The following is a 16,513-nucleotide window of genomic DNA, read 5'->3' as shown; positions in this document are numbered from 1 at the left end:
GGAGCCTGCTACAGACTGGGTGTTCTCTAATCTGGTTGGTGGCTGCAGCGCAGATGCTGCACTTTGTGACAACACCTCCAATTTGTTTGTTGTGCTAAAGAGTTTTTCTCTTCTCCCAACAGCCTTAGGTCAGTGTTTTAGTGAAGTAAGTGGGCTGGAAAAGATCAGAAAACCTGTGTTGAACTGGAATGGGGGATGGACTGAACTGAAAGTTTTGTGAGGGAAGGTTTTTACCTAACTGATATGTGGAGTATAACAAGTAGAACTGAAAAAACAACACAAAACATTCCAGCATGTCTGGTATTTGTTTTACATTGGGCAGTTTACACGGAAGGGGCGACCTTTGTAAAGCATCCTGGTGGAGTTCTCCTATTATTTTAAGACTATAATACCAGAAAATTGACTTCAAAGGAGATAATAAGCATCCTCTTCCTAAGCTGTGGCAAAGGGCAGGAATGCTACACAGTGGGTGATGCAACGGTTGTTCGGGTATCTTTACGGTTTCAAGTGATGGGCAAACAAACAAAAAACCAAAATGCTGTTTCCAGCACAAATGCAGGGGGCGAGGGGGGCGTAACATCCACTCAGTGCAACAAGTGCAGATGACATGAGAGCTGAGACACCATGTTAGACACCGTGATGCAGTCGCAAGACGAGGCATGACAGCAAGTTTAACAAGATCAACTCAAGCACATCCATAAGCATGAAAACACACCCACACACACACACACACACTCTCACACACACTGTTGCCATGCTCTTGTGTCAGTCCGTCCGTCAGCGTGCACGCATGCAAGCGGTGCTCCTTTCTCTTTCTCTCTGACTCCTTCCATGCAAACGTCGCCACTCTTTCTCTCTTGTTTAATAAAAAAGAATCCTCCAATTCTTGGGTCTCCATGACAACGAGATCATACCATGCAGAAAACATTGATCGAGATGTGAAGGCAATACCAAGGGTTCTGCACACAAGGCCTCACAATGCAGTCAATGCACTCTGCTGCGTAGGCAGACCGCTTCGTCGCTGCAGCAGCTTTAGAGAAATCATCTGACTTGAGTTTTGCTTTTTTGGTTGTTTTTTTTGGACATTTTTTTTCTTAAATAAAAATAAATAAATAATAGTAATAAAACAAATCATCATCTCACTTCCGATCTACTCTCCTGGTTTTCCTTTTTTTGTTTCTCTCTGTTTCAAATCAGGGAAGCTTTCTGAAACAAAGGAGTAACAAAAGAAAAGAAAGAGCACACCAACCTTCTCGAAGCTCTGAGGGATGGAAGGGGGTTGATGCAGAACACAATGACGTGAGGGGGGAGGAGAGAGAGAACGGGGAAACACAGAGAGAATAAAAACGGCCAGCGCAAAGCCACCCGCTCCTGCACATCCTCACACACACTCGCACACGCACACACACACACCACACGCGCTCTTTGGATATCACACAAAAAAAAGAGCTAGATTCTGACTCTGAGCCAACACCCCACAGGCTAGCAGTAAAACAGCGATCAAGTGGGTGATGCCGTCAAAAATTGGTGACATTTCGCATCCAATTCCAATTTGTCCGCCAACTTCATTACTGCAACAGTTTGCCTCCTAATCCGCCTCTTGTACAGAAACCATTTTTAAGTCAGACAGATCAGTGACGTCGCCATGCAGTTAAACCGAGGTGCGCTCCCAACCCGAGGCCAGCACCTGGGTTTAAGGTGGACTTGTTAAGGGTGGTTGTGAGAGGTAGCAGAAAAACAACAGAGTTGACATATATTGTAGACGATGGATGGGTTAGTAATAGTCATTTAAAAGGCACATGTATGGGTGGTAGGGGGTCACAAATAATTTAGGCTAGAGGTCACCTTAACTGCGGTTACTGTGCTTGTCTTTGCGTGTGTGTTGGTTGGCTGTGTGTGTTTGTGGGCTCGCGTCCTACCTCGCACGTAAAGGTTGGCGGGGGATGAGTAGCGCACGCCCTGAGAGTTGGTGGCCACGCACTCGTACTTCCCTTGGTCGGTCTCCTCACTGTTCTCGATCTGCAGCGCTCCTGCAAAGCAAAGGGGAGTGTGTGTGGTGTGTGTGTGTGTGTGTGTGTGTGTGTGTGTGTGTGTGTGTGTGTGGGTGAGAGAGGGGAGCGGGGAGGGAGGGAGAGAGGGGTACAGCGGAGGATGTTCATTTTAGATTGCAGGAGAAACTTTGCCTCAGCTGGCTGCTCTTTGCTCCCATTTCAACCCGGAGATGTTTGTCTGCTTGGCTGGTTTTGTTCCGTTGCTTCAGCATCCAATAAAGTCTGCATACATTTGAGAATCTCCAGCCGAGTGGATTGTGTAACTGCTCAAGAGGAACCTGGTGTTCTCCGCTCTCCTCTGCGACACACTCCCAAAGAGTTTGAAAGTTTGAAACATTTTTTTTAAGTCTCAAAATGACTTTTTTTCCACAAACTTGAGCTACACTATTTTTGGAGGACATTTTTTTTTTGGTCGCACATCTCAGTTCAAACGGTCGGCTCCTCTCGCGCCACAAATAGTCACCTCCTGTCTCTGTGTTTCAGCGGCGGCAGGCAGCAAAACAACTTTGCCCCACGGCAACAACCTGCCGATGCTCTTTATCTCCTTGACTCCTGCCTGTTGATACGCCAGTTTGTGTTCCCACTTCCTTGATCCTATTCATGGTAAACTGTGTCTCCCTAAAATGTGCTATAATTACACGCAGCATTTGTCAGGCATTCTTTTGTATATATATATATATATATATATATATATATATATATATATATATATATATATATATATATACATATATACATATATACATATATATATACATATACATATATATATGTATATATATACATATATATATATATATACGTATTGATTTCCAACACAGGGTTATATCACCTGCACAAAATCTTGTTTAGCAAGGAAAAAACACCTGCTATGGTCATCACTATCCTCTTGCAATAGGACCAGCTGGATGATAAAAACAGTGCTAGTAGTACCTCAAAAGTAAACTACTGACCATGCCAAAAGAGTTGAAAAGAAAGGTTTTGAGTGAGGAAAGGAAGAAGAAGAAAAAAAGCCCTTCATCAATGAGAAGCAAAGAAGAGCCAGGCTGAGATTTGCAAAAGACCATAAGGATTGGACCATAGCAGACTGGATTAAAGTCATCTTCTCTGATGAGTCCAATTTTCAGCTTTTTTCAACACCTGGTCGTCTAATGCTTAGATGGAGACCTGGAGAGGCCTACAAGCCACAGGGTCTCGCACCAACCGTGAAATTTGGTGGAGGATCTGAGATGATCTGGGGGTGCTTCAGCAAGGCTGGAATCGGGCAGATTTGTCTTTGTGAAGGACGCATGAATCAAGCCACGTACAAGGTCATCCTTGAAGAAAACTTGCTTCCTTCTGCTCTGATAATGTTCCCCAACTCTGACGACTGTTTTTTTTTTTTTAGCAGGACAGTGCTCCAGGTCACACAGCTCGGCCGATTAAGGTGTGGATGAAGGACCATCAGATCAAGACCCTGTCATGGCCAGCCCAATCTCCAGACCTCAACCCATTGAAAACCTCTGGAATGTGATCAAGAGGAAGATGGATGGTCACAAGCCATCAAACAGAGCTGAGCTGCTTGAATTTTTGTGTCAGGAGTGGCATAAGGTCACCCAACAGCAACGTGAAAGACTGGTGGAGAGCATGCCAAGACGCATGAAAGCTGTGATTAAAAATCAGGGTTATTCCATCAAATATTGATTTGTCATTTTCTGCAAATAAATGCTAGCAATGACTATATTTTATTTGGAATTTTGGAGAAATGTGAAATTTATACGCACTCGCAAACACACATTTTTCCATTTGGTGTGTCACTTCAGCCCTGTCTGCCGCGTTCATCTCTGACTATCTTTGACAAGGCGCGGGAAGGGAAGCGTGAAACTTTGACTTTCACTCTGCAGCTGGAAGGAGGCACAACTCAAAATGCACAGCACACACTCACAAACACGCTGTCACGCTGGAGCTTATATACGCCGCTGTTAAAGAGAAGCAGCTAAAAGGTCACCATTAGGAATTACAAATGGAGCCGTTCTCTGAGAATGTGTAAATATTTAATAGGATTATAACAAGACATCCCAGTCAGAATGCAAATTTATTCTACACCTGTTAGATAACTGCCGGGTTATCAGATATAATGAAGGCTCCTGGAATTTAGGGCAGGTTAAGATCCAAGTTGCAGTTTTAAAGGCTCAATATTATGCTAATTCACTTTACCAGTGTTTTTAGACAGTGTCTCTAGCCAGTAGATAAACACCTGGGGAAAAGGCCAAAGTCCATCCCTCTCTATTTTTCAGAAAATCTGGTAGTGGAAATTAGGCCTGGATGATGTCACGTTAACAGCACACACACAGCGTGCTCTCCTGGGTTACTGACAACTAGGGTTGGGCATCGAGCATCGAGCATCGAGTGGAACCGGTTCTAAAGTTCCGATGCTCCCGAAATCGTTCAAATGTTTAAGTTTCGATTCCTGGGGGAGGGGCAAACGCAGAGCAGCGTGCAAGTAGGTAGCGATGGAAAGTGTGCGGCGGCGCTCCAAGGTTTGTCTTCACTTTACAAAAGAAAATGATAAAGCAGCTAAATGCACGACCTGCAAAACGGTTATTTCGTGCAAAGGAGGGTGCACGACTCACATGATCAAACGCAGCGGCGTGTCACCCCCGCCGGCTAGCTGCACCCCCTCCGCTTTCACCGCTGCGTGTCTGCTGACGTCATCGCGCTGAGATCCCACGATGAAGCGCTACAGAATTCAAGAGTCCGGCGGTGGCCAGTGTTCTTAGTTGTTGGCCACTTTTGGCTGTAGTGGAGCGATGACGTCGTTCACGCCAGACTCGAAGCGGCGCGCACCTCCGCCGCCGCTTCCCGCCGTGCAGCGATTGTTTCGGCGTCTGGTCCGTTTAGTGCGCGAGCAGCGGGCGAAACAGCCAGAGGACAATGGACAATTATCGAGCGCTGATGGAACGTGATCGAAAACTTTTGGATCAGTACTTGATATACGCCGCGACTGGCGCGATATTATGATTTAGCGCACGTGACGCGCAACGTCATCCCGTGCGGCAGGTAAAAAAAAAGGTGGCGTTGTCCCGGGTGTCCCAATTCCATTGCAAGCCGGTTGGTGCGGAGGGTTAAGTAACGGGACATCACCACGTTTTTGGGCCAGTGGAATTAGGGTGAGGAGAAGCTGTATAAGATTTAAATTAAAGTTCATAAACTTGATAAATATAATGTGAGAAATTCAAAGTAAAGTTAATAAAAGTTTATAAATTTAAATTTAATCGAGAAAGAACTTTTTGACCCTGCCTCTTAAAAAGAATCGAATCGAGAATCGCTCAGAATCGGAATCGAAACAAGGAATCGAAACTGGAATCGGAATCGTTCAAATTCAAACGATGCCCAACCCTACAGTGACAACCTCCACAGCTAGGCACTGGCGCCACCCTCTGAGACCCCCTGTTATTGCGCCTGTTATTGCTCTCTTAAAAACACACAGAGGGAAGCTAAAAAATGAATATAAATATGTATGCTGTTTTCTGGACATTTAAAGACAGTGATTGCTTGAATAAGAGAGTGACCAATCAAGGAAAAGTGTTCCATCAAAGTGAACGAAGGGAAATTGTTATAAGGTACCTTCAAGACTTCAGTCTTTTGTAAATTATCCTCTAATTAATCTTATGAATTAATTCTGTCTAAATGTATATTATTAATCCCCAAATTCTCAATTAATCATCAATTAATCATAATAATACTGATATCAGTCACAAATGAATTATGTTTCAGTGGTGGAGAAAGCCTGACGTTGTTCTGAAAGATTTTCTGTCGGAGTTAAACGGTGCATTTTTGCAATGTGGCCAAAAGCGTCCATCATGGTGACCTTGACCTTTGAAGCCAGTCACGTAATGTATTCCAAGTGTGCACATCTGAGGATCATGTTCACAGGAAACTGGACGTAGATGAACTAACCTTGACCTTTACTTCATAAAATCCAATCTGTTCATACTCAATTGCACATTAATTTCATCACAACCCAACCAAACCAAATCACAGCAAACCCTCGACAAACAAACAACTTTCTTTTCATTCCATGTTTATTCCACATCTAAAAATGAAAATTATTTAGAGACGGTTTGGAGGACCTTTTTTTCCACCCTCAAATCTGCCACATACTCAGCAGAGCGTGCAGAAGTTTAAACAACATGTTGTCGTCTCCAAGGGGCCCAAACTTTGCCTTGTTACACTCCAGCACCGGTGCGTGTTTCCTGCTGCAGCCTGTTTAGCGAGCTGGAGCTCTGCTTGCTGGAGCTGTCATCCATTTGCTTCTGTCTTCCGCATTAGCTACTTGAAAGAAAAAAGAGGGGGGAGAAACAGCTTGTGAACTCCTCTCCCTCTCTCTCTCTTCACTTTACCCTCCCTTCAGCTCCCCACGGTACAGGGCCAGAGCTGGGAGATAAACAGGAATAAATTATGAGCACTGCACCTCGAGATTTCTCTCCAGAAAACGTGCTGGGGTGAAAGATGGGGGAGAGAGGAGACAGACTGTAGGAGAGATGAAGCCAGACAGGTGGAGGAGTGCAAACAAGAGCCTATCTGACAGCTGGAAGCATCTCATACAGCCAACCATCAGTGCAAATTTGAAATTGACAACTGAAATGTGCCGTAATGGACAAGGCCGTGCTTTGTGAATGTGACATGCATTAAAAAACCAACCCCCCCCCCAAAAAAAAGAAAGAAATCTATCCACATATGTGTGAGACGTGGGGGAAAAAATAGCCTGACTGATTTCACTATCAGTCAGGCTGTAAAAATGAGAATGTGGAAGATGGTGCATCGGGGGGGGCACAGAGTTGCTGGTGGCGGTGGTCTGGAAGCTGCTGACTGACCCAGAATGAGATGCGACTTTGGAAAATTGAGCCGCTGCCGAATCGTGGGCCACGTATTATGTGCAGTGGGCGGGAGCGGCACGATCAGATGACAGCGGATAGCGCCGACCCCATCACGGTGCCAGGATATGTGGGTCAAGCCGATCACCTGGACTCCAGGTCTCCCACCGGGTGAGACATCGCTGGTGAGGCGGTGCCAGATAAGACCCGATAAAAGCCATTTATCAAACACACACTGGCAAAGGGATCATGCTTTGTTTTTTGTTTTTTGTTGGACGTGGAAACAAAAGACGTCACGAATAATGGCAGCCTTTTCAGCACACGGTGCTACTGGATTCCACATTACATTAGCAGCCGGCCAGTGGACTGACAGTGAACGGAACAGTGTCTTCAATGGGGATGTAACAGTGTTGTCAAATGACTCAGTCTTGTCCTGGACGACGGAACAACTAGAGCACATTCTAAGCCACGCAGAGAAGTGGAAACTACAATTCCCATCAGCCCATGCGTGCCAATCACCCATTTTGCTTGATGCCATCTCTGGATTCAGCGGAAACAGCCTTCAAACTGCTCAACCCACTCTGCATGCAAGGATGTGGGATTCCCAGAGCCAAGCAGAGTAAAATTAGCAGACTAAACTGTCCTCGCACTCTCTCAGGTCCAGGCTGGAAGGGTTCTTTTTTGGGATGTGCTGAGCCAAGAAAAATCCATATGGTGCAGCGTTTATTTTAAGAAAAGGAGGAATAAATTTATATGTCGCATTTAGAGAAGGTACATTGACTTGAGACAGATGTGTCGTGCCAAAAATGGCATAATTAAATAATTATGACAGTAATTATAATTAAACATCTCCACTCTCAAATTTTCTAATCCAGCTCTCATAGATCTTTAAAAAAAAAAGAGGCCTGGATCTTCATCTTGCATGAATCATCTCACTGTTTGCTTTGACTGAAAAGCTGTTGCTGAGATTTCCTGCTGGATCTCAGGCAGCCAATTAAAAGGAGCCAGAAATAACCGCACTCTGTGGCAGACATTCGCATTGATGTACATCACACTTTTTGAGTCATCCGTCTTCGTTCCAGGTACTGGGAGTGGTTTTTTTTTTTTTTTTTTTTAAAGGCAAAGCATGTTGGGTGAGTGGCATCTAATGGTTATAAAGCATATTGCACATATTGTTAATCCCCGTTTCATCTTTCTAAAGCAGCTGAGCTCCTCTGTGCGTGTTTCATCCGCTGGCTTTCCCTTAAAGCACCTCACACCAGGACGGCTATGGTTTGACGACCTTTGATCAGATCAGACTTCTAAGCCAGGACAGGTCTATCCATTACCCAGCAGTCAACCTCAGGGTCCATATTGCACGCCATCTGCTAGAGTGTGTGGCTCTTATGTGCTTAAGTAAACTCCAACACGCCTCAGTCCCAAATGTGAGCACTAGACGGATAGCTTGTCAATATTCTCGCTTGCTTGGGACCAAACTGCTGCAGCAGATGGTTTGGGGAAGAAAAAAAAAGAAAGAAAAAAAGATAGATGCTTCGGTTTGGGTATGAAGACATTGCAAGGAGTGAAACCAACTGACATATGCTCCCGCCTTGAGAAACGCATCAAAGCATGCATGCGTGAGCCCAGGTTTAGGCGCGCGCTGATGCCGTCGGCCTCCCCACTGCCGGTGGCCGAAATCTGACAGCTACAAGTGGGAGGAGGCCCTGCATGATGGATACTTGTGGGCTGTGAAATGGGTTAAAGTTATCTTTTGTAGGATTTGAGTGCAGTCGCTGTCAATGCCATTTTTCATCCTGACCCTCGTGGGCCATTTAAAAAAAAAAACCCACACATTTCAAGGACCCCACAGAAAAAAGGGGAAGGGGAGACGGAGCAACGCTGCGCTCCAACAAAAGCTGGCAGCCGTCCACTAAATCTGAGATGCCCCCGTTAAACAGATCTTTAAGAAGGGCTCCATCCATAACATCATCTCACTGCTATTTTCTGCCCAGCTCAGGTGTAATTGATTTCCTCCAAGTCATTTCACTGCAGTGTTTTGGTTCATTATACAGTGCATTTTGTTGTTGGGGCGCTGCAATGCTTTTGGTTATTTGAAATCCTATTAAAGCCTGCCGAGGATCCCACTGAGCCATTTATCTTGCTGCCGCTTCACTGATGTGATGCGTGGCCTAACGTTGTGTGCCGGTGAATTTGTGTCACATCTTGGCGTGACGTGAGAAAAGAGGAGCCTCAGAGCAGAGTAAGTGCAACTTATTGTGATGGATAGCTCCATTATTTGGACAGCCGTGCAAAACAAAAAGGTAAACTGTACGCTGCATCCCTAAATATGGCGTAGTCAAAAAAAAACACACACACAGTTTTAAGATGCACAGAAAGCATTTGACAGGTTATTTGTTATTTCGCTCCAAGGCCTCTTTTTTATATATCAATAATAAACATTTACTTGCTATGCAATTAGGGATGTACAAAACTATTCCTCCACAGCTCTCTAGGGCATGTTAATGACTCCTGTTTTTATGTTCTGTAATTACACGGCGTCACACCTGCCTCCATGCAGCTGCGAAAAAAAAGACGCTAAAACCGCCCACTGAATCCCTTTTTTTTTTTTTTTTCTCATTTTTTTAAAATCAAGTGCAGCGTTAAAGGTCCAACATGGCCAACTATAATATGCATATTTATCTTGTCAGTGAATTAGAGGAGTCATTAATTTACTTTGGTGGTCTCCACTCTTTCGAAGGTGTGTCTTACATCAGACAGTTGTGCAAAGCGTCACTTTGAGATGTCACATAGGGGAACCGATACCACTGAGACCGGTTTGTTTTTGTCTCATCTCAAACATGTGGAATGGTGAGAGGCTGTAAACACAGTGCTAAATATACTGTCTTCTGGAAGGTTTGTTCAAGTTTATTGGGATGAACTGATCAGGCATGGATATGGAACCTTTAAAGTTTATTAAAAGCATTTTTATACTTAAAGATAAGGTAAAAATGTTACAGCTGTGTTTTCAGTGCTGTTGACAGTTCCCCGCTGTGCAACTCTGCTTACTTTCAACGCTAGCACTCATACAGAGTTATTTCCGAGGTTTATAATAGGTGTTATGGTGTTAGGTGTAATGCAGCACAAAATTCCTATAGCTCGACTTCCAGTGTCCTGTGGCACAGTTTACATCCTGGCTGGGACGTCTACCCAGCGCCTGGATACACATTATAAAGCCATCAGCTGCATGTCTGAGACCCTTTCATGTTGACAGAGGGCACTGGTGATCAGTGAAGGGGATATTAGCTGACAGCGGGAAGACATCGGGTGCTTGGCAGCGAGCGGCGCAGAGGAGCGCAGAGAATATGGATGAAGCTACACGAAAATGGTTTCGCCTCACCATCACTTTCGTTCAACCCCTCGAGGGGAACTTGAGCATGAACGGCGGAGAAAAATACACGACTGGCTTCTCTGGGAGACACTGTATTATCTATACCAAGGAGCATAAACAAAGCTGGGCAAACTGTCTTAGAGGGCACAAAGTGATCCCTCTGCATCTGCCCCTTGATCTGACTGTGCACGCGCACGCATGCACATACACACACACACACACAAATATATTCTGGCTGCTCGGACGAGCAAAGAAAAGCACAGTCGCAGGCTGAGAGGGTCAAAAGATGAGGGGAGCATCAGCAATACCTGATGTGCATCTGCTTCCATTGACTAAACCCTATGAGTTGCAGGAAAAGATAACTGTTCCGTTGCTGGGAAATGCATTGATTATATTAGGTGCACATTTCCCAGTGGATTTACTTCATTTACCTGTTAGACAACACGCCTAGTAAGTGCATGAGAGGGATTTTGCCACCTGCACTCCGCTGTTTGGCAGTAAGAAAGAAAAAAACCCCAAAACTATGCACCTTTATTATTGGAATTTATCAAAAATCTTGCTCAAACGACCCCCCCCCCTCCACACACACACACACACACACACACACACACACTATTGCCACTGAAGGAAAGAACAATTACGCTTTTTCGAAATTGGGCTTTTAAAAGGTTTCCCTCCCCAAAAGGATGTAGATAAACCCACAGTGGAGCATGTAATCCTTCAAACCTAATTAAAACAAGATAATCACCAAATTTAGAGCATCGGGGATTTAACCTGATAGCAATGCTAAGCCTCAGAATGCGCTGTGTCTTTGTTCAGCTTTTCCCAAATTAAAAATCATCTGACGCAAAAACAAAACAAACAGACAAACAAACAAAAAGCCATCTTATCTCACCTGATCGGAGCTGTTTGATGCGACCCTGGCTGCTGCTGGGGTCCACGGGCAGGAAGTCCTTGAACCAGGAGATCTCCGGGTCGGGGATGCCGCTGGCGGCGCACAGCATAGTGGCCGTCCTCGTGCGCTCCACCACCTTCAGCTGGGGACCCATGTCGATGCTGGGGAAGCCAAATGGCAGCAGGTCCTCTGAAGCACGAAACAAAACAAAGCAAAACAAAACAAAAAAAACAGCGATCAGAATTCACAACGTTCAAAGCAAGACATCAAGCAAAGCAGACTGTTCTGTTCTGTATTATGTGTCGTGCCAAATTTTTATCATGTTCATCTGAGGCTTGTGGGGTTTTAATAGTAATTATGAAAAAAAAGAATCAGATAAAACTATATTATCTTTATTGGACCATCTCTGATGAAAAGCTAGACGATCAGAGAATGGGTGTAATGTATAAAATGCCCCTAATTTAACTTCAGAAAAGACCCAAAACAGTCACAAGTAGAGCTGAAAACAGCAAACCCCACAATCAGAATCAGAATCAGAATCAGAAACACGTTTATTGCCAAGTAGGTTTAACACTTACGAGGAATTTGCTGTGGTGTGATTGGTGCTTTAGAGGACAGCAGAACAAAAAGAGGGCAGCAACTATACTAAAAATATACTACAAATCAGTGGTTTACAGAATCCGCCTCAAAATCGCAGGACATTTTACTTTCTAAAATGCGATCGCAGTCTTCTTGTAGTATAATGTTGGAATATTTTAAAAGCAGATTGTAAATTTTTATAGGCGTGTTTTTGGATTCTGGGTGCCAAACGGTGGAGGTGATGACGCTTCATGATCAGTTGTAAGTGTGTAGTTTTGTGATTAGGGAGGGAAAGTGATTAAAAATGTGAAATAAACAGAGAACTGACAGAGAAATGAGGGACGTAATTGAAACTATGCAGTATAAGATACACTACATTAAATCTTCATCCCCATCTTTTTTTTTCAAATTGTTGTCTGTGATGCATTTTGCGTGAAGTTCATTTTGCAACCTGTGTGTCAACAAAACAAATGATGCCGCGTCTTAAAACACAGTGGCGGCCATTACTCATCTTCCACGGACCAGAAACCTTCTAAAAGAACACTTTCCCTTCCTTTCGGCAAAAAGTTAAAGACTGCTGACCATCCCGGCAAAATGCGCTAAATGCCGGGGGTGGGGGACAAAAAGTGCTGGCATGGCTGAAAACACAATGTCTGCAGGGACGATAAGAAGTAAGCGTGCAGTGTTATTTCTCTGGCCGGTCAATCTGACCTTGTTCCAAACACAAGCAAACCGGTTTATCGGCCGGCACAGAGGCAGATTCAGCCGGGGCCGCGTATTCATCGCCTCTTTTCCTTCTTTGGTGCTGAAACATAAGACTCTCACTCACTCACACACACACACACACACACACAGTTGTGAGGGCCACTGTCCTCACTGCCATATAAACATCTGCGGAGCCTAAAAGCAGTGATACAGACGAGGCCGGGTGCCGAGCGCTAGCTAGCGAGGCAGAAAGACAGCAGGACTTAAGTGTGTGGATGTGTGTGGTGTGTGACAGGCTCTTTCTACTGGGGCATAAACATACCGCCCAGTCAGCAGGAGCTCCTTCAGTGGCGAAGCACACATCGCACACTCGCCCGAACACACAACACACACACACACACACACACGGGTAATGCATAACAGCCTTAACTCACAAACACAGGTGCTTGGTGGCAGTGAGCTGCGAGTTTTCCACGGTGGTAATGATTCCTGTCTAATAACTATGCAGAGAGCTGCTCAGAAACAGCAGTGAGCAATTAGAAGCCGGGATCAAGCGAACGGGCAGGGCGCTGGGGGTAATAAGGACTTGTTAGCAGTAATTGTTAAAATGTACCAACGATTAGAGAGGGCTGATCTGGGATGTGTCGGCAAACGTCTGATTATGGCTGGGCTGGGTTGTCTGCAAGGGTGAGGGGGTGGGGATGGGGTTCGCGTGGTCGTGTCATGTGTGTCTATGCGCGCACGTGTGTGTGTGTTTGTATGAGCGTGTGTGTTGCCTGTAACGCCTGCACATATTTGTTTCTATGGCCGCGAATCCCTTCGGCATCTTCGCAGGTGGTTGTGTGCAACGTGTGAATTCCCGCACACGTCCTGGAAAATCTGCGAAAACAGGAAAGCAGTTGCTTTTCCATTTAGCACATCATGCATTCTCACACACTTTTGAATGGGATTAAGCAGCTCGATGGCAACAGCGCAGATGGCCAAGACACGTAATTGAGCCTCCATCAGAACTCAGTGCTTCCTCCTCCAGCCCTCACACCGCCAGCTCTCTCTGTCGCTCTATGGCACGTTCCCTCACTCTCTCACACAATACACACACACACCTCCCCATACCTGGGAAATATAAATATATATTGTGCTGCTGCAGCAAAGCAATTACCAACATGGCAATTTCCTTGGCTAATAAATCAAGAACCTGCAGGAGCTCCCTTGATTGTCAACAAAATAAGAGTCGAACTTGGCAGAGCCACATGCCGGCACAATCTGCAGACAAACAGAAACCAATAGGTGTGTGTGTGTGCGCGCATGCACTTCTCCTCTATGTGGGCTCCCTGCTACCTAAAGCATAGGACGACGGACGTGCACCATCTGTTTTTGTTCTATTTTCTTTTTTTTCTTTTTTTTTTTACTTCTGCACACTCTGTGCCGAGGGATGAGAGGCTGAGTGAAGATAACATCTATGGCGCTCCTTCCTCTCTCTCCACAGTCATCAGCTTTTGGAGAGGCTGCGTCAGGCAGGAATGTCAAAGCGCTGCTGCTGATGGAAGACGTGGAAGACAGGGGGAATTAGACGATGTGTGTGTGTGTGTTCGTGGAGTCATAAAGACAAGCTCCATTGGATGGTAGGGGGGATGGTGCTGTTAGCTTTGAGCCCAGGTGGCGATGGCTTCGACAGCCCGTCCACCGTCAGCACCTGATCAGCGTTAATGATCAGCCTGATGGTGAAGGCCACTGATGGGAGGAGGGGGAAGAGAAAGGAAGCGGATCAATAGCGAGGTCAGGAGGCGAACTCCCACTGGGGCCAGTGTGCCGGAGCCCCTACATCTGGTCCAGGACCCCCCACCCCCCACCACCACCCCCAGCTCTCCTGAGAGGGTTCAGATGGTCTTTTTATCGCCCTGCCTGGTTACGACTACATGGACAACATGGACTTCATGGCTGTTAATTAGAGCACACCGCCGCAGCGGGCTCGGGGATTATGCATGTACCTGAGTGCTCTCCTGTGTGTGCGTGTGCGCATGTGTGTCTGTATTTGTAAGTCAGTGCAAAAGGCTTTGCATTCCAGTCAGGTCTCAATCAGTGCATGTATAAAATGTGGGAGGACCTTGGTCTGAGAGACCAGGGCGGGTGGGGGGAGGCGGGGGTGGGGGTGTGATAAATTATTCATTTGCTATTCTTTTTCTAAGAATTGCATGCAGAGTTCTTCTGCCTGAGTGGAGCCTTTAAAACTGGCCATTGCTTTAAAAGCATTTTTTTTTTTTTTTTTTTTTTTTACAGTAATTTGTTTCTTTATATCCAGGACTCATAGAGGATGAGAAGAGGTGCTCATCTCTGACCTTTACCTTAGTGTCAGTCATTCAGAAAAAAATATTAATAAGTTAGCAAAATAAGCTATACATATATATGTGTGTGTGTGTGTGTGTGTATTTGTGTATATATACAGTATGCATATAGATGTATATATATGTGTATACATACTGTGTGTATGTATATACATCTAGATGTATATATGTATGTATATGTATATGTATATATATATATATATATATATATATATATATATATATATACATATATATATACATATATATATATATATATATATATATACATCTAGAAAATTATTTTTCAAAATGAAGTCCTGCTTCCGTGAAAATGAATAAAAATGTGATCACAACTTAAATTAGTTGGTTGCACTATACAATAAAGTACAGTTCAGTGGAGAGGAGAGCAGGCAGCTACAGGTTTTCAGCCTGGCCCCTGGATGAGTCAGCGGCTGCTTGAAATAGATACTGCGGGCACGGCCTTGATCACACTTCTCGCCAAATGAATCATTTATCAAACACAAACACTGCAGCGCAAAAAAGTCCTGCTTATTTTCCATCTCCTGGTTAAAGTGATAAGAGCCTATGGAAGTAAAAAAAAAAAAAATTGTGCCATGTGTGTCAACAGCGTTTCGGGGGGAAAATGCTGGCGAGGGCCCGAGCAGCATTGTTCTCCGGAGCTTTGTGTTTTTGTCTGTTAGTGCGTATCAAAAGGTTGAGAACGTCATTTTTGGCCTGGCTATGTTTGCAGAAGGGCAATCAGGCCTGGTGCCCAAAACCAGTCAGTGGAGCCAACCGAATCTGGGCAAACATGCGATTTGTGCGTGTACGCGCACACACAGACACACACAAAGCGCATATGATGCAAACAAATAAACAAACAAACGGGGATCCAGGTTTTCTTTGCCTGTCTCTTTTTGTCGCCAAAAATACACACGGAGACACGCGTCACTTCCTGACAGAACACCACCATTTGTCCAGGGTGAAAATACAGGTTGCCTATTCATCATTCAGTTCATTTCAGCGGGCGGGTACGGCCCCTTGTATGAAAGAGAGCTGAATAAAAGGGCGCCTCTCAGCGAGCCTGATTCAGGCTTAATCTGCAGGCGCTCAGCGGTCCTCAGAGGCTGTAATGCTTTGACTTGTATAGACTGCAGGAGCACAGGGGGGGGGGGGGCACTTTAAATGCTAATAGTCCTTTATGATAATAGATCACAATGCATTGCCGCATCAGGCGCCGCATCGTAGATCAATACCAGACGAAAATCCATGTGTGCGTGTTTTCCCACCTCACCCTCCTGGAGACCTGCTTTGTAGCAGAAAATGCAGTCAAAAAATATATGGTCTCTGTACCACACAGGCGGCGACAGACAATAAACTACAAGACGGGCACAGGAGGTAGGAGTTTATTTTTTTTAAAGGCTGTGTATGATGAAAGAGTCGGTTCTCAACTCAAGGAGCGTAATCCTCTTGCAGGCTGAGTCGACGCTCTCGGTTGTTTCCAGCCCAAAATTCTGCCGAAGCCGCCGGGCTGCCAATGCAGCAGACGCTGGGGGGCGGTGGTGGGGGTGATCGAGGGGAATCACAGATCTGACTCTGTTGTTCATCTAAAGGATGCCATGGTGGCAGACCACCCCCTCTCCCCCCGCCCCGCCTCCCTCACTCTCTTCTCCCCCTTCGCTTCTTCCCTCCCCTCCTTTCCGCCTAAAATGGGACACTGAGTGAGTATAATCAGG

The 16,513-nt window shown here is 45.3% G+C and overlaps 1 protein-coding gene across 1 annotated transcript in view; it reads right to left on the bottom strand.

Moving 5' to 3' along the window:
* ptprsb (protein tyrosine phosphatase receptor type Sb) overlaps positions 1-16,513 on the bottom strand; it is a 74,389-nt gene that overhangs the window by 31,474 nt on the left and 26,402 nt on the right. Inside the window, exons 5-6 of the mRNA XM_076021126.1 lie at positions 11,170-11,358; positions 1,920-2,030 (exon numbers count right to left, since the gene is read on the bottom strand). Coding sequence (XP_075877241.1) covers positions 1,920-2,030; positions 11,170-11,358 — 300 coding nt within the window. The remainder of the gene's footprint in view (positions 1-1,919; positions 2,031-11,169; positions 11,359-16,513) is intronic.

This window comes from Nelusetta ayraudi, unplaced genomic scaffold (genome assembly GCF_046127955.1).
Source record: "Nelusetta ayraudi isolate G7.1 ecotype Tasmania unplaced genomic scaffold, CSIRO-AGI_Nayr_v1 ptg000011l, whole genome shotgun sequence".
NCBI classification, from domain to species: domain Eukaryota; kingdom Metazoa; phylum Chordata; class Actinopteri; order Tetraodontiformes; family Monacanthidae; genus Nelusetta; species Nelusetta ayraudi.
Note: the sequence above shows the minus strand (reverse complement) of the source record. Positions and strands in the feature narration are given on the sequence as shown.